Genomic DNA, 19,521 nt, shown 5'->3' with positions numbered 1-19,521 from the left:
CTAAGAGAGTAGATCTTAAATGTTCTCACCCAAAAAAGGTAATTATGTGAGGCAATAGATGCGTAGACAAACATTGCTGTGTCAATCACTTTCCTGGATATACATGTACCAAATCCTCATGGTGTTATAGATCAATTATATCTCAATATGGCTGGGAAAAAAAACCTATTTTTACTGTTCTAAAGCCAGAGGAAACATGGAGATGATCATGTACAGACTGAAAAGGGATAATGCCTGGGCTGGAGCCACAGAACTCACCTGTCATTTGAGCTTATCTGAGTAGCTTGCACTCTAAAATCTCTGTGGGGAGCAAAGAAGTGTCGATCATTTTAGCACTTTTCTCGATGATAATTATGTCTGTCTGTATGCATTTTCTTTTTAGTCTTCTGTCTTCCTTCACTAGACTTTAATCTCCAAGAGATCACAGACATATCTAGTTTGCTTCCCCTCAGTTTATCCAGTGTCTAGTTCAGGGACTGGCACACAGTAGGCACTTAAAAATGTTTGTTGGCTTGCTTGCTTTTCAAGACTACAAACTAACAGAAGGAGTTTACAAAACTTATTAGCTATTTTTTCATTTCAGTCCCTTCTTAGGCTTCCTGTTAAGGGAAAGGAGCAAAGTGGGCTGAGCATTATGTGGACCTGTTATCTACTCTGGCTTTAATATGAAGTGTAACTCCAGCAGGCTTTGCGATCAGCTCACACTTGAACAGATGCCAGGAAATACCCTGAAGTCAGCAGAAGACTGCTGCTCATCCCCGTGGGCTCCACCAAGGCACTGCACTTCGGTCGGTATTAGAGCGTGTAACTTGACTCCATTCATGAACTCACAGTCCCCCAAAAGCACATGAGGTCTCAATGGCAACTCTGGGCAAGCTTCTGAAGGGAGATTTTCACACGCTCCTTAAGCTCCTGGGCCACTACGGCCCTTCTACGGTTACACTCATCAGGCATTGCTGCGACGTGTGACAGAGTAACAGGAGACCTGGGCTATGGCATGACTTGCTAAATTTAGGAGAGAGGAAATGGGCCATTCTGAGGAAGGTCACAAGAAGTTTGTTCAGAAAAATGAAGGCACCATGTATTTATCTGTATATACAGGGCGTGCCGTCGATAGCACGGTATTTAAGAGCGTGGGTCCTGGAACCAGGCTGCCTGGGATCCACTCTCAGCACCATGCTTACTAGCTAGGTGACCTGCGGCAAGCTAATTACTCTCAGAGTTAATGTTCTCATCTGTAAAATGGAAGAAAAAAAAAAGAACAATACCTTCTTTACAGAGTCTGAGTTTTAAATAAGAAAATGTGTCTCAAAAGCTCAGCATGTTCTCTGGCATGTAAGTACTTGATAAATGTTTGTCCACGCGCCCCCCCCCCAAAAAAAACAACAAATAAAAGCAAGCAAGAAGTTGGTTTGAATCCAGACAGTTTAGTATTGAATGGAATTTCCAAAGATATTGGAACGTGTTTCTCTACAGCTAAGTTTTTCATTTTTTCTTTTCATAGTGGTTAATAACTCTGACCATGATTTTTAACTTAACAAGAACATACTATCAACTAGATTATTAGCATTGTTGAGAGGTAACTTATTGCATTTATACCCACTATACAGTTAAGAAAACAAATGTAAGAAGGCTAAATGACAGATAAAGAAAACCACGTTACAATAAGGGCAAGGTGACAGAACTCTGTTAATTCCTAGTCTATTGAAAAATGAACAGACTGAATACTCCAAAGGGATGAAAAATATTATTTCACTGTGTATGGTCAAAGATGTAGATACTCTGCAGTACAAGCTTCTAAGCAATCTGAGATGGGCCGGACCTGAACAGTAGCTTCCGGGGCCCAGCAACCTCAATGCTCACCAGAGAGAACCTACAAGTCTAAGCGCCTGTAAACACATGACTGTCAGCCTGCTTCTGGTACATATTTCTCATGGAAGACAGTGAGCAGATTTTGGTTTTGAGTTCTCTTTGTCTCTCCCTTCCCCGTCCTCCTCTTCCTCTTTCCTTGTCCCTCCCACCCCCAACCCAACCCACCACGCACACATATGCACATACCAACCAGAGCTTATTTTAACACCTTTTCCCAGGACTAGCATTAAACATGAGTCTCTCCTACTGGTCTGCAAAAATCTGCCTTCTGGAAACTCTCCGCAGTGCTCCCTAACGTCTGATGCTGCCCATCACTTAGCACTCGTGCCAGGGGTTTCCGAAATGCCTGGGACGGACCCAGGCTGTCACTAGAAGCCGTGCCTAGTTCAGATGCTGCACGAAATGGCTTTATGTGTTTTCAAGGGATTAAGGTCCTGGAAGAAACCCTGCCGGTAAAAGGGATAATAGTTAAGATTCTTCCCCTCCAGCTAAAGAAGGACTTTAGCTGGGACCCAAGATAGGTGAAGTATTATGTTACTCTGTAGAGAACAAATTAATCTTCCCTGACTGGTGGGAGGGATCCTGCCAAAGGAACAGCTAACGGGAAAACCAGTCCCTCCTCTGTGATGGTACAGTAAATAACCAGGCAACGTTGCTACTGAAGCGCTGACCTAACTCATAAATTGTACCCAGCCTCTGGGGAGCGATTTCTGCTGATCTGCTGCTTGTGCATTTAAAACCAACAAACAAAATGGGAAGAGGAGTGGACAGGCATTGGTAGTGCTGTGAAAAGCTGGTCTTTCCATCCAGACGTTCAAAAGGCTAGCACCCAGACACAGGCTGAGTCTTGCCCAAGCCATTATTAATTTTACGCTAGATCTGCTCAAACTATTATTCAGTTCCCCAAATGCGTTGACGGCACCTGGAAATCACTTGGTTTAGAGTTAAAAGAAAAAAAAAATCATCCTTTGTATGTATGTCTTTTAACAAGAACGCCATGAAATGAAAGCAACAGGGTGCTGTTGTTCACTGGGATACAAAGGGTTCTTTTATTTTAAATTTTTGAAATGGCCCCTTGAAGTATTGGACGGCTTTGCATTCAGTGATATAGGATCTAGCTGCATCTTGAGGCCCTCAACTCTAATATATAACGAAGACTAACATGTCCTCTGCTTTGCCAAGGAAATCGGGCTAGTACTCCCCAGAAAGACCATCGGATCCTACATCTAACTCAGACAGCACCTTCAGAAGCACCCAAAGGAGCAGAAAAGAGCTACGGAAGAGTCACTCACCCTCTGCATCTTCCGGCCGAGTGAGATCGATGACCCCTGGGCCCAGCTTTCCATCTTCGCTTGCCTTTCCCGTTAACTGGGGCCCCAAGTTCTCAAAGCGCGTTCTTTCCTAGAGGAGAGAATAACCAGAGGCTTTATTCTAGCTTCCAAAGCAGCCACTTTTTCTTTCCAGCCGTTGTGTTGCTTAGTGGGCAACGCTTGGGTTTACAAGCATCATTTCTGTTCAACTTGAACTCAGAGAATCTTTCAGGAAGACTCCCTGGGAGCCTGAGCTTGGCCCTGATGGGGCTGACAGGTTCTAAACCCTAGTACCCGTAAGGACAGGAGACCTGTGACAGGAAGCCTGCCAGCGTGTATAGCACATCTTCTCTCAGTTGGATTTGCTCCAGGAATCTAAAGGAATGCAGTTGAGAGGTTTGAGCCCAAAGTGGAAAACTTTAAGAGCAGCTCTATTAAAATACACGTACTGCTTTTTAACGGGAGAGGCGGTTTCCCATTTAGAGCTCGTTGTTTGCACTGGTATTCCTCGGACAATACAAATTGGGGTTTTATGCAAGAGGATTTCAAAAACAAGTATTTCAAAGCAGGGGGACTCGATGATGACACTGACACTGTTATCTTGCTCTAGGAGTTTCAGCTGTAACTTCCTAAGCTATGAAAAGGAGGACATCACCCCTAGCCAGCCACTGAGTCAAGAAAGTTAAAGACTCCTGCCGCTCTAGAAAGGAAACCCAATGGTGTTTTACTTGTTAACTGGCTCTTCTAGATGCAGGAGTCTGAAATAGCACAAGGACCTCTCCCTCTGCCCTCTGCCGCTCTCTGGATCAGCAGCACAGGGCTCGCCAACCATCATCACTAAGGTGTTCTCATCTGCAGGAAACACAGCGCGTGTCCCCTTCTTGCCTCCTCAACACCCTCCAGAAGCCAACCTGGCTTTGTGTGGTGCTCAAGAATGAAGGAAACCTTGTTGTTCATTACTATGAAACAATATTAAATGTCATGTCAGCTTGAATTTACAGACATGGAATAGCAGCTTCCAGCTCCGGGAGTGGTTTCTGCGCATTCTCCTTAATGCATTATGCAGCAGGAGAGTGCTCATTGCTGCTCAGTCTATTGTTCAATGACCTAGTTCTGCACTGAGCATGTTCGGCCCTAGACGGAAACGCTCTGAGTCTTCTCTTCTGTAAGATGTTTAGAAACTTGGAAATATTCTTAAAGAGCAAACATACAATTACTTGATAGAGGCTGTGCCTCATTTGTACAGCCTCGCTACATTTGTGCTTTCTAATATGATTATTTTTGAATGTCATTATATTTCTATAATTAATTCCCATCAGTCAAATTGTGCAGGAAGCCTTCCAGTTCCCCCTTCATCATGGAACATGTTGCAATCTGTGTGGGAAGAAAACACAGCATAAACCTTGCTTTAATCTAGCACTGCTTCTATGAAAGATTTGCAACAAAATTATAATCAGGCATTTCCCCAACAGGGTAATGCTAACTAGTTACAAGAGTACTATGTGGGGAAACCTCTGCAATACCACACTTATAAAAAACAGAGCGAAAATAAAAAGCAAATTAGGTATGGTTCCCCACTATCTTCTCATGTGAAAACACTGCTGCTGCACAAGAACAAATTAACCCAGACGCAGGCCACAACAAACAGCAACCACAAGCCATGTGGGAGTGTCACATATTGTCCGTGGGAGGACAGCTGCTTTTATTCAGCCCATTTCTATTTTTGAGTAGCCCTCTTGGTTGTCATGATGTAAAGAACAAGAATTAAAGATGAGTAGGACCAGGAAAAGCAAAATATTTAACCTTTGTTTTTATCACATTGTTTCCACATTTCAAATATTTGCATGTGAATGCTTTCCCCAATGTTAAATGCAAAAGGAGTTTTGATGTGACACCTGTGATCTTCTTGGAAGAACCACCTTTAACTGTATTTTCATGGGGGGAAAAAACAACTTTCTCTGAAAAATCAACAGTCCGTGCTACCTATCAATATGCATATTTCAAGTGTCTTTCTAGTCATTCATTCTCTTTGATTTTACCGGAAAATATTCTCAGTAAAAAAAAAAAAAAAAGATAATAAAGTTCCTGAAAGAATATCAATATTTTGACAAGGAAGGAGAAGAGGGAAAATTACATGCCATGGTTTGTAAAATCCTAAGACAACAAAGCTTACATGATGATAATATCTTTTCTTTTATAAAAAAATGAAGTGCACTCACAATTCAGTAGTATCAGCTTGTTTTTAATCATAACAAAAAACATTCAGCACACTCAACAGCACATTCACAGTGTCTTTGAAGTCATACATTTTTCTGACTTCATTGAAAAAAAAAATTCTTCTGCAGAGATACTTTCCTTATAAAATATCAATATTTTGACAGAGTCGAAATCAAGGAAGACTATCCCATGAAACACTTGTAAGTAGGCAGAAAATAAATCAATGATAAAAAATGTTTGGGGCAGTGGGCTGCATTTTAGATTTGGTAATATTAAGCACTTGTGTTTGAGATTAAAGAAGGACCCTGCAAAGCCATGCCCTTTCATATAAATTTCTACCTGGTGTCCCAGAAGATTTCTTTCTTTTCTTCAAAGAATAGCTCAGAATATTTATTCGCCAGCCACATAACCATAAGATAAGAGGGCCTGATGTCTACAAGTTAACTCTGGGCAGCTGAGCTAAGCAGAGATTTTTTACTAGTGAGGCTGAACATGAGCCTCGTAAATTCAGGATGTGGACATGGGCATAGAAAGAAATTCAAAGTTACGTTAGATCCAAGAGGCGTCAACTTCTAGCCATTAAGTGTCAATGGGTATGCCCCTCCATGGAACAAAGAGAGAATGGGTGGCAAGTTCTTAACTCCAAGTTCTTCCACGCACCTGAACAAGCTCTCACAATGTACATAGCTCCCAAGTAAGATATTTTGGAGATATAAGCAAAGTATCTCAATGCTAATTGAATCTCATCCCACCCCCCGCACCCCCGGAAAATCCCCCAATCTTCATGCTGACACTGAAACGTGCATTTTCAATGCAGCGAAGGGATCGGACACTTGCTTATGCGTTGTCAGTCATAAACATGCAGGCAACATAAAAGTTATTGAAAAAAATTTAAGTCAGCTCTGCTGTGCTATAGGACTGTTGGCTCTCTAAGTGCTTTGAAATTATGATGTATGAGGTAGATGTTGCATATTAAATAAAGATATTTAAATGATAAAGCCCCCTTTAGTGAGAGCTGATGAATGTTAAATGTTACCAGACACAAGGCAGTGGCATCCATCATCTTCACATATGATCAGAGTCAATGACGGGGCAGCCTCACTGATGACAGATAGACCGCTGATTGTTATCCCTTATTATCCCTTCAGAGTCACTGAACAAACCATTCAACTCCTCAGGCATTATTTTTAACTTTGCATTAAATTAGCAACTTTCGCTCCCTACCAGGGCAAGATGGATCAGTGTTGTGTTTGCACTGGTGGAGAGAGAGAATGGGCTTGGGGTAACTCAAAGTACAGGGGTTTGTTTCCATCTCGGGAAGAAAAAAACATCAACTTCCTCTTGCTGGCAACAAATGTAAAATTGTGATCTGGGAAAAGAACAGCAATGAAACAGTAAGCACACAATAATGGCTTTTCTTTGCACTTAGATAAAAGCTGAATTTTTGATGTGCACAGTATATTTTAATAAAATTTTATATACTATGTTTTATACACTTATTGGCTATTCCATAATAATGTGTGTGCTAACAGTAAAATTGCTCTTAAATTTATGTGTGTTATTTATACGTTCCCACGTAACAATGCTTTTTGTTGTAAAAAATATTCTGTTTATTAATGTAACTTTACAACCACTGCATCTGAGATCCGTGGTAAATTAATGACATTTTTATTATTTTATAGTGTCATTAAATTTTTACTGATCACTCCATCAAACGGAGGCAGTAAAGGCCATAATGTAAACTGGGACACTTAGATCAGGCAGCAGGAAGACATTCCATATAGTCTGAAGAAAACTGCTAGCAATAAATGATATTTATACCATCTTTAAGCATGTTAGAATACTTGGATAAGTTTGGCAAAACTGTTTCAGTAGTAGAGTGGATTGTGTGCTTAAATAACAGTTTGCTTGCCAGCGAGACAAGCCTTTTTCAAACCATATGTGAGATGACTGATTGTAGCCATCTCCTGAGAAATAACACGTGAACTGTAACGATGTACGGGGGGCACCCTCCCTTCCGGATTACCAAGACTGACCAGCCTCTACCGTACCTCAAACTATTTCAGCACGGTCCCCTTTTCTACAAATGAAAGTGGAAAATGGTGCATGCTGCCAGGGGCTTGCTGTTTGTTGCTTTACAGACAAGTCTATTTCACTTGACAGGTAGACATGGCTGGACAATGATGTGATATATTTTATTCCAATGTTCTAAATAAGAGGTACTTTACCAGCCTTTATTCAAAGCTCATTTCTAAGAATGTTCAAATATGGGATCATTCGTAATAGACACAGAGCACACACCTCAGGGGCCATTACCTATATCGCAGTCCAAATGGGTAAAAAATAATTATCTTGTGTTACTTTGATATGTAAAATACATGATAATTAGTATACTCTACACTGGCTCTCAAATATTCTGTTTATAGAATATGGGCATGTATATATACATATATATGTGTATATATATATATGTTATACAAATATTGTATAATTTTTTACAAATATATACATTTATATATTTCTATAGAGTATAGAGAAGATAGTAAATAGAAAATTTTATGCTCATGTAATCACAAATTTAGAACCACCTATCTACCACACGGAGGTTTAGTGTGAACCTTTTTTAAGAAAATAAGAGTTTTGCTGTTATATCCTAAAATACACCTTTAAATATTAAAGACTTTTAAAAATCTTTCAAATGTGTAATAATAAGGAATTTTACAGGGGAAGTTAACACTGTAGCACCACCGGTCATGTTTTTGTGTATTCCTAAAGCACAGTTTTCTAAGAGAAATAACAAACACATGCATTTTGAACAAAAATTCTCTCAGGCCACCCTAATATTCTGAGATAGTATCTATTGTCTAAGTTTCAGCTTTGTCTGTGTTGTGAAGCACAAAGAAGTCTGTCATTTCATCCAAGCTCCAAGCTTTAGTGTCTCTCCGACCCGGGGAAATTCTTTCCGACACTGAAGGCAACGACTTCCCCGTGGGAGCAGCCTTCCTCTGAGTACTATTTGTCTGACTGCTGTCCTTGCCCGCCTACGCCCAGCTGACCACCCAGGCTTGCTGGTTCTTCTGTCACAGAGCCCCTCGCACTGGTCCTTCTCCTCCGCGGCCTCCCATCATCACTGGCTACCCCAGCACGTGCCTGCACGCCTACATCACGGCCACCGCCTCCTTCCTGGTTGGCCTGGTCCTTGATGATGGCTGACGACCCAGGCAGCATCACCTGCTTCCTCCTCCTCATGGCGGCTGGGGTAACGCTTCCTTCTCCCTTCTTCCTGACCAAGTATATTCATATTGAAAAACTCAAAGCGTCCATGAACTCTAGAAATTCTCTGATCTCCCCACTCTTCGATATACACAAATTCTTAGTCTTCCCTCTATGATGAGCCCCCTGTTATATAGACTATGCTAAAGAATCAGGCTTTGGTTCACGGGTACCTCCAAGTTTCCTCCAAAAGCATCCAAAGAGTTTGTAAGCCAGGGATTGTGTCTTATACCTTCTATGTCCTACAAAGCACTCAGTATTAGTGTCCCCAAATACCTTTTTTTTAAAAGGCCACCTAATTTATTAACTCACATAATCAAAAAATCCCTGGACGAGTGTCCAAAAGGAGTCAGAACCACCAACTTTCTAGTATTTCAAGTTTGTAGAAGAGATGTTTAGACTCAAGCCTCCACATGGTATTGGTGATCTCTCTTTGGGGCAATAATAATTAAAACAATGAAATCCAGAAAATGTCTTAACTGTTTTGTAAAACAGGGAAATACGCAATTTTAGAAAAATACATAAGAATACAATCTGATTCTAGAACTTAGTATGAAACATAGGCTTTGGAGTCTGACTTGGAATTTCTGCAGCTTAACACTCGGTCTTTGCAAAGTTTTTGTAGAAAACGCTGGCAAAGAGGACACTACGCACCACAAAAGCTGGGCTAAAAAAACAGTACACATTGTAAAATACAAAGATTTGTGTTTTGTTTTATTTTGTTTTAAAGCAGGACGATGCTAAGTATAATGTTGAGAGAGTCTGTATCTTCCTCTGAAAAACTTTCTCTAATTCCCTTCTCTGGGCATATCTTGCCATGATGTGATTGATTGTCTGTCAAGAAGCGCTACTTATGCACACATGTGGTTTTCTTTTTATTGACTTAGCAAGCTGTATCACTTTGTTACCCTTTATTTTATATCCTTTATGATACACTTAGTAATGTAACGTAGGATCAAAAGTGTAGGCTTTCCATTAGAAAGGAACCATACGTGCTTTTTGAAAAAGGTGATTCTTTTCTTGGAAGTTTATTTGGGGGCACTAGGTTTTACTTTCAGAGTGATATTTGGATGATCCCAGAGCCAATAATCATGATAATAAAACTCTGGCTGAGAGAAATATTCGCTATTGAACCTCATTGTTAAGTAATAGTTTGTCAGCTAAAACTATTAATTTGTCTAGCTATTAATAGACCATTAACATCGAAACTGTGCAGGACTCATGAATTAGTTAAAGCCTAAGTTTTCCAACTGTGCTTGCCTCCATAGCACAAATGCAATACATGGCGTGGAGGGGAAGTAGAAAAAGCGTCAGTTACTGCTCATACATACACTGTGTGCCACTCTTTCTAATTAGCATTTCCCTTAACCCTCACACCAGTACTATTGGGTTGTTGGAAAAGTCATGATGCATTTTTGCAACGAAAAACATAGAAAATATACATCATGACTTTTCCAACAACCAAATACCAGGAAAATGTTGCTATTGCTATCAATTTTACAAGAGAAGAACATAAGGCTCAAAAAGTGTTTTGTTTTGTTTTTTAATATATTTTATTTAAGTCACTTAACCAAAATTTAGACAGGTATTTCTGCTGAGGTAAATTCAGAATCATAACTCTACAACTTAATTACCATGTGATGTCTCTGAGCCTGTTTCCTCATTTGTCAAATGGAATAGAAAATGATGACTAAATAGTGATGATGAAATAAAGGATTCTACGCATGAGTACTTTGTAAAAATAAAGCAATTCACATAAAATATCCACTTCTGTTAAAGATGTTATTTAGTGTTTGCTAAATGTTTCCAAGCTAAACACGAATGAGCATAGTGTCCTGATCTAAAGGTCAATATCCATTCGCCTGTATCACAAAGCAACTATATAGCCAAAGATACTTTCTTTTTGCCTTGGCTGCTAAGTAGCTCACGATTAAATTTAAATCTCAATGTCAGTAACCACGTAATACCTGGATCTCATTATTCTCTACATCTAAGCCCTCAAATGCTCCCCATAATCATCATGAGGAGAACCAAGCCTATTCCTTGTATATACATATATAACCTTTTATGATCTAGCTCCTATTCTCTTCATCAACCTTATGTCCTACTCATTCCAATTTATAGTCTCTGTTCCAACAAGATGGACCCTCTTGGAGTTTCCTGAACAAGCTGTGATATTTCGCACCCTTCTGTATTTGCCTACCCCATCCCCTCTTTCTAGAATGTCTTTAATGGATACATAATTAGTCCTTGGTAGGCCTAATTCAAGCATTTCTTCTGGACAAAATCCTTTGGTGATTGCCCTCTGCCAACTCCAGGCAGAAATTATCACCCCCTGTTGTGTTCCATCATGGGTTTTCTATAAACACCATGCTTATAGAACAATGTTTTACAATTATTGGTGTATGTCTGCTTATGTCTCCTCAACTTACTCCTTAAGGTGTGGTCTTATTATCTTTATATGATCGGTGCCTATCTTCAGCGCCTCTCATGAAGTTGGCACATACTAGGTACTTTTTGCCTCCATAGCACAAATGCAATACATGGCGTGGATTTTATTGCTAAATCTTGATAATCCTGATAGAGGTATTTTCCTCTCTTCTTTCATTTTAATTTTACTCTTAAAATAATTTTCAGATCTTGTTTGAAAACAATGACAAATATTGGGTTGTTGGAAAAGTCATGACGCATTTTTGCAACGAAAAACAGAAAAATACATCATGACTTTTCCGACAACCCAATAGATGATTAAAAGGTAGATAAATACAAAGGAAGTTATGTAAGTCAGCTGAATAATAGAATGATCTCCTGGTCAGGGTTGTCCTCATTACTGAGATACAGGGAGTGTGCTTAGTTACTATTATTTGAAAGGGTTCTGGTAAGAATCTTCCCTAAAATCTCAACCTCCGCTACCACCTTCAATATTCTTCTTACACACTCTTATATTCCTTAGCTACCCAACATGAGCAATTCATTCTTTGAATTAACAGTACTAATATTTTATGAAAGAACAATAAACTGTTAAACAAAATCCTATTAATTTCAGTTTAATTCCTCTAGAGAAAGAACAGCTCAAGGGAAGATAATCCAGATGAAATCACATGAAAAGGGACATAAATTATCTGGTCAAGGGGGTTCTTTAGGTACTGTAATCTCAAAGAAAACAATTTCACAAGAGTTTGGGAATACCAAAGCTAACTAAGCAAAGATGGTGGTTAATTGGGCTGAATTGCATCTTCCTAAAATTCTTAAGTTGAAGCCCTAACCCCTGGTACCTCAGAATGTGACTCTGGAGTTAGGGGCTTTAAATGGATGATTAAATTAAAATGAAGCCTCTAGAGTGGGCCCTAATCCTATCTGACTGGTGTCCTTATAAGAGGAGGAGATCAGGATACACAGAGAACCATCAGGGATGTGTGCTCACAGAGGAAAGGCCATGGGAAGACACAGCGAGAAGGCAGCCATCTGCAAACCAAAGGGAGAGGCCTCAGAAGAAACCAATCCTGCCAGCACCGAGAACTTGCACTTCTATCCCCCAGAATTGTGAGAAAAAAATTTCTGTTTAAATCTCCTAGTCTGTGGCATTTTGTTATGGCAGCCATAGCAAACTAATGCAAGGGGAACTTCTGCCTCTTATGTCGTAAAAGGCTCTTGTCAGTGGCCAAAACATATGAAATAACAAGGCATTGAATTTTAGATCTGAGGTCCTACTAGCCTCAGAAACAATCCTCTAGGAGCTTTTGCCGTTAGGATGTAGTTAGTAGTGGTTCTATCTGTTGACAACTCTATCTATCTATCTATCTATCTATCTATCTATCTATCTATCTATCTATCTATCTATCTAGGATTCTTCAGAAGAGAAAGTCTCCCTTAAAGGGAAGAAAGATTTTCAAAGGCTTGGCAAAAACGGTTTTTTAAAATTCCAGAAGATTCATATTTGAGGCAAGTCATAGACTCAGTAAAGGCTGACATAAGCTTTTCAGATCACCTCTCAGGATGCTCATATATGCCACTGGACCATAGAGGGAAAGTGTCTCCTGACCCTCTCTATCTCCAGCTAGGGCTGCGCCCTGTAAGCACAGGATAACACGCAACACACGTCAGCTGAAATGAACTAATATCTGCAGAGCTTCTCGTGGATATGTTTTACAGAGCTTACAAAAACATTCTCAAATGATGTATAACAAATTTCCCTAGGATTTGAAGACTCCCCAAGCTAAGCAAGTTCTCTCTCCACACCCCTGCAAGGACAGCATCCTGTACATCTCCTGTAACATACACTTACACTCTTGTCACTGATCATCAGATGATAAATGACAAAGTAGCATTAATTCTGTAGATATGAGACCCTTTTAGTCTTGGGAGCCACCGAGTTAAATTAGTTTCATCAGGATTATAGTGGTTACCGAACCCCTTTAACCAAATGCTTTCTGTCTCATTCATATGGTTTTAATATGGTTTTAACCAATTGCAAGGTTATTTATAAGTTTGCAACTCCCAAGTAGAGTTATAAAGTGTTCAGATTTAAGCAAATCCAGTTGTGTGGCAGCCCAACTTCTACTTATATGTGGTTTCCAAATTTTTATTTGTGTATAGAGGCACGATGCATATTTGTTCCTCAATATTCTCCGATTAACTGTTTGTTTTAATAACAAGTTCACAAAAATTCCACTGTAAAATTATACAAACTCCTATTAAAATTGAACATGTGATTTAAAAACTGGAAAATTTTATCTCCCTTTAAGCCACCAGTGAGACTTTATTATTCCAACAGTTATCATATACACAAAAGGTATCACCATAAAATTAATGACCAGCTAAGAAAATGTCTTTGTCCAAAAAATTGTCTTGGGAATTCTATTTGTTCCAAATCTAGGTACTTGATTTCAGATACTTATTTAATTTACAGTGTGTACTCTTTAATATTGTTTGTGGAAACACAGGTGCGGTTTATTCAAATTAAAGACATCAAAGCTATATCAATCAAGAATGAATATTTCCTTCAAAAATATACCTTCTCTTTCAATTTTAGTTGGCAAACTGACAAATTTGCAGATTGTTTTTTCCCTCAAAAATACACACAAATGGAAAAGAAAGGTAAGGTGTTGCCACCAAGAATTTGTGGCAATTTTTGAGGTACAGAAATATATCACATCTGAAATGAGATTTTGCTATAATTAAAAAAAATACGTGTGCAACAAAAATAACATGTAGCTTAAAAAGAAAAATAGGCATGAGAAAGCTTTGGTGCTGTCAGGAAATGTAAGGGCCTTTTCATCCCGAGAGCACAGAGGTTAGGACACTCACCCAAAGTCCCACAGCCGAACAGTAACAGACTCAGAACCTGTCCTCGCCTCTAGACCCTCAGTTTCCTGCTCCTTCCTCTGAACCACTGTGCATCACGTGTGCCCTGTACCAGCTATTCTAGTCCCTGATTACATCATTTGTGAAACGTGGGAGCTGAACTAACGTATCTCTATGGTTTCTTCCAGGTCTAACATCTTATGATTCTATGATACTCAATTTTTTTGCTCTTGAGACCTACACTGCATTACACACTAGTAAAAACACTTAGCCATGTCATAAAAAAAATTTTTTTGAGCAATTATTCATATTCTCAAGGAAACGGCTCAACGATATAATCCATGTATCAAACAAGCTTACCAAACCATGGTCACACCGAGCCAAAAGGCATTTGCTGCTTCTGAAATTCCATCTCCACCATAGGCAACAGCGATAGGAGGAAAGGGGCAAAAGGCAGGGGAAGGCGAAGAGGGAAAGGGAAGTAAAATCAGAGGGAAAACACTGAAACCTAATGTGGCATAAATACGCTTCTGTGGCCCTAGTTCAGTATCCATGATGGTCGCACCAGCACAGAATATATCTTTTCTTTTTGTCTGAAAGCAAAGTAACACAAATGCAAACATTGCTGGTAGAAGAGAGGCCTCTCTTCAGACAATAATGTAACTCCTTCCTGTCAAGATTTTGTGTATCCTACTGCGATACTCCTCTAGAAAACAGGAAGTGCTAGTAAAGTCACGCGAAGTCACAAATGACTTTTTAAATAAAAATAACCCAAGACTGTGTCTGATTATTTGTGGGAGAAGCTTTCTTTAAGATTAGGTAAAATTAAAATGTAGAAACCGTTTCATTTCATGAAAATTAAAAAAATTATTTTAAAATTGAAACTTTAAAAGTGAGTTCTAAAAAAGAAGAAAATATTTAGGGAGGGCCCTATTCAAAATAGTACTCCAACATGGCAACATTATAAAGGACAAAAGATAGTGTCCAACTGTGGTGATATGTGTTAATTGTATAGTTTTTTTCAAAGATGTGGGAGAACTGATATCAATTACAGTATAATTACCATTACTTCCAACAGAGTTAACATGTATTTACTATAAAATAACATACAATTAACTGGTGTCACATTGCCTACTAGACTAAATAAGATACAAATTAAAAATTCCCAAATGTAGCCATAATATTCTTCTATCTCTTAAAAAAATTCAACAAAACTTTTCTCTGATAATGTCACAGCATTTTTCAGGAATTAGTATAATTATTTCAAAGAGGGAGAAACAAGACAAATAGATTAGAAAGAATCAATTTTACCTATACAATGAAAAACTGCACAGGGAGAGAGAGATGTATATAACAAAAATTTAAATTGAATAACCTAAAGCTGTTACAAATAAAATTAGAACTTTCCTCGTGTGTCTTTCAGTTCCTGAAAATTAGGCAGCTATATTTCAAAACAAAGTTCAAGAATGTCCTTAGTATTTTAAAAAATATACTTGATCAAATGTTGAACACGAGGGACGCAGAAATGAGTGAGGCTCAGTCTAAGAAGGCAGCTTACACAGAATTTCTAATAATTTGCTATGTGAAGTGGTCAATCACATCTCTAGATGAACAATTTCCTTATCGGAAGGTGAACGGAAGGGACAAAGGTTGCTACATAGTGCAGTTTGAAGAAGTACAACTCCCCCTTGGAATGTCTCAAGTCAGCAACAATAACACAGGATGCCTCCACATGCTGGTTTGGAGAGGGGCACGTGTGGGAACGCGTACACGCCAAATGCTCATCTAGGTTTAATTAGAAGAGAACTGCAAATGGCAGGGTGCAATGCTGTGAAGTTGATGAGGGGACAAAGGGAAAGTAGCTGTGTTTCAAATACAGCTACAGTGTATCTGCTATATCCGTTTCAAACATCTGGGCCTCCAATTATTTATTGAACTCATGTGTAAGAGTTATTTGGGAATACAGCAAACTACTGTGACAGATCAGGAACATGCAAAAGGCTTTGTAAAATACTTGGAGGATTGAACTTGTGCTCAAATCTGGAACACATGGGTGAAAACGGCTGCGAGATTATCATCTTTCAGAAAATGTGTGAAAACCATGAAGAGGTTAATATGCTAAGAATACAGTTTGTAAACAGCATGCTATTAATATAACAGACAATATTTTATTAGAAACTTATGTTTTGCATATTTTTGAAGATTTAGTTAATTTCCTACTCTGACTTTTTTTTTTTGTATCTAAATGCTTACTTGAGATTAAATGAGGCTAGACACATTTGTAAAAGATCGCACATCTTCTTTAAAGATTATATAAACACATGCACAGATCCGCAAAGCTTTCAGGGCAGTTTGTTCCGTATGCAGTCAATATTTTCCCTTTTTTCTCTGAATGTGGAGCTCAGGAAGAGATGCATTATTCTGGCACCTAGTTTCATGTTCTACTTTATTAAATTCATGACCCTTTTGTTAGGCTCCGAAGGAAACCAAACTGGTTAGGAAGGATGACAACAGGACAATGATGGGTACATCATTATGCCATGTCATTTCCTCTGTTCTCACATCACCACTGCATTCTTCTGATTATTGCAGCCTCAAAAAATGTGCTGATCGCTGTGTGTGTAAGGTGACACTGCCAACCCTGAGAAGCAAGCTAATATCCCAGATAGAGTACACTATGCATGTGATGTAAATGAGGTATGTGCTCGCCATATATCGGTGTATCAGCCGTTTGTCAACAGACAGCCGGCAAACCGGGTGGATGGGTGCACGTGCTTTTATTCCCTTCCACAGAGTCCACAAAAGGAAAACAATTTTTTTCCCCAGCTGACCTTAATTGGCACAAACTTGAAATATTTCCATTTAAAGTATATTTGGGGTAGAGCTTTTCACTTGTTGTTATTCTATTAATAAAATAAAAGGTTTGTCATCTCCACCTTCCGAAATTAGACATTGAAATGCAGTCAGTGTATATTATAGGTCAACGTAGAGAGGATAAAGACTATAGCAACTTTATTTTTCCTCAAAAGCTCAGCTTTTTGTTTCAGCAACAATTTAAATATCAAGATAGTACAGCCATGGAGCTGAATTTATGATTTAGTTAACAAATTAGAAGTCAGTCTTATAATTCAAATTTGGGAATTAAATAGTAAGATATTTTAAAATTTGGAATCTGATTTTCTGGTCTAAAAGCACGGGCTCCGATATAACTAAATGGTCTTTCATGAAGAATGAGGGATGATGCTTAGACCACAATTAAGTATTTCTAAAGGAAATAAAAGTGATACCTCCAAGGACTCTCTCACTGGACCACCAATAAACAAGCACGCTTATTCCTAATGCTAGGAAACTGCTCTCCTTGTCCCTCTCCGTCACCTGCCTGCCCACGGACAAACCTGGAAGGTTAACCAGAGCAGGACACAAGGCAGAGAGATTATTCACTCATTCCCAAGAGTGTCTTGTGACCATTAACTACAATGGATTTGCACAGTCTCAAGGAAAAAAAAAACTAGTTATTTGCAGAACAAACAACTGCCATGTGAGCATTATATTTAACAGAATTTCTAAGTCTCTATAGCATTTTTTAATGGTACTTTCAGAACAATTAACGACAAGAAGATAACAATATGCAAGGTACAAAAGTTTTAAATAAGATTATACCTCTTTTTTAACTCTACTGCATATACTTGAAACAAAGAGCATGACCTAAAAAAGACTAAATCTTTGTTTCACTGATTAAATAAAATTCATATTCAAGTTTATGATTAAAATTTTAGTTTTCCATAGCTGAAGTGACCAAAAAAACAGCAAAAAAAAAATTGCTAATAGGGCTGGCTAGCTTTCTTGCCTGCATCAGGACTAATGCATTAAAATTTGTAATTTATTTAAGACTTCAAGTTGTGGATTGTGTTCTCTTTTTGGTAATATGATATGAAGGGCTGGGTAATTAGATGGCTCAGACCAAATAAACATACAAGTTTTAACATAAATATCATCTATTTAGGTATTGTTTGGCTTGAAATATGGTTTTCCCTTGAAGACTAGCTAATATATTTACAGTGCTTACCCTTTGTACTTTAAGTTGTTTTAGAATTCATTGTCCATTGTTCTAAACAATCACATACTTTTCCTTCTGGATAAATCGATTTGGCTGCAAGATTCACCCTTTGATATAGTTCCACTTGAAGATAAGTCAGTATTAAATATTCTCTCAAACATCACCTGTAGATAACTTTTATCTCAAGCTGCCTTTTAAAAGTATATGCTTACAGAAATTATTCTGGAAAACCAGTTTGTACAAGGCAGGTTAAATTCATTAACTCACATTGCATTGTGATCTCACTGAATTGTGCCAATGGGTCAAGCAAAGTTAGCTAATTCTTAGTCCTCAGCTAATTCTCAGAAAAAAAAAAATGCTTCCCATAAACTCCAAAGATCTTTGGTACAACAGACCTGATTGACTTCAAATGGACTTTCCCTTTCTTTCTACATCCTCTCCTTCCCACTACCACCCACGAAGACGATAGACAAAAAATTGTTTTATTTATAGAAAAAGAAAGTGATGACATGCTACTTATTTATGCTATTGGCCCAAGGCACCTTCAAGTCCACCCCATTCCAACAAAACAGGAGGCAGGAGGAACACAGCATAATAACACTTCCCAGCGGACAGCACTGACTCGGTCACCCTGCTTCTCACACAACAAAAATGGCCCGTCCTCTGCCGTGGTGACCACCAGCATCTTAAAAATTGTAAAGTCCTTTTATACACTGAAGTCATTTGTCAAGCACAGCCATCCTGATTTTACTGAATATACTGCAGCTCAATTAAGACTAAAGACTTCCCTGAGATCACACAGAGATAGACCTAGAAGACAGGCCTCCGGCTTTACAGCTCAAGCCGTATTCCTTCTACTCTTTTGCACAGTTTAACTTATGAGACTTGACTCAGTTTTAGGTACAGGTCATGAAATCGGGAAGATCAGGACCCAAGTTGGCTTCCAAAGCCTTGGAAGTCAGCATTTAGTTTACAAATTTACCTTCTGAAGGTAGCTATTCAGGTCTAAGACTTTTCTGCATTGCCATTTAAATAAATAAAATCAGCATCAGAGTCTGAATACATCTGTACCGTTTATCTGTCTGGCCCCCTCGGTTTTGCTCCCTCCTTCATGCATGGTTAACTCTTCTGCAAAGTTTTAGAGGCCCTATCATTGGAGAGTCACCCTTAGGAGCTCCGGTTACATGTGAACACAGTGGGCGAGGTAGATGCATGCAGGCATCCCGTGCTAGAGCCCTGCATAGAAGAAGGCAGAGGCCCCTTGTGGCTCTAATCCCCATCAGTGGTCACAGACTGCACCCTAACTGCAGTAAGCTACAAGGTTGCAGTGAGAGTGGAAGATAAGATGTCAAAGAGGGAAGGAAGAAGGGAAAGAAAAAGAGAAGAAGGGTGGGGAAGGAGATGGGAGAGGAGAGATAGATAGAGAGAGAGAGAGAGAGAGAGAGAGAGAGAGAGAGAGAGAGAGAGAGAGAGAGAGAGAGAGAGAGA

The 19,521-nt window shown here is 39.0% G+C and overlaps 1 protein-coding gene across 6 annotated transcripts in view; it reads right to left on the bottom strand.

Moving 5' to 3' along the window:
* SOX6 (SRY-box transcription factor 6) overlaps window positions 1-19,521 on the bottom strand; it is a 625,392-nt gene that overhangs the window by 39,620 nt on the left and 566,251 nt on the right. For all 6 annotated transcript variants that reach the window (XM_019652558.1, XM_019652560.1, XM_019652559.1 and 3 more), the window contains one exon: window positions 3,165-3,273. In XM_019652558.1, coding sequence (XP_019508103.1) covers window positions 3,165-3,273 — 109 coding nt within the window. The remainder of the gene's footprint in view (window positions 1-3,164; window positions 3,274-19,521) is intronic.

Source organism: Hipposideros armiger, unplaced genomic scaffold (assembly GCF_001890085.2).
Source record: "Hipposideros armiger isolate ML-2016 unplaced genomic scaffold, ASM189008v1 scaffold_181, whole genome shotgun sequence".
Lineage (NCBI taxonomy): Eukaryota > Metazoa > Chordata > Mammalia > Chiroptera > Hipposideridae > Hipposideros > Hipposideros armiger.
Note: the sequence above shows the minus strand (reverse complement) of the source record. Positions and strands in the feature narration are given on the sequence as shown.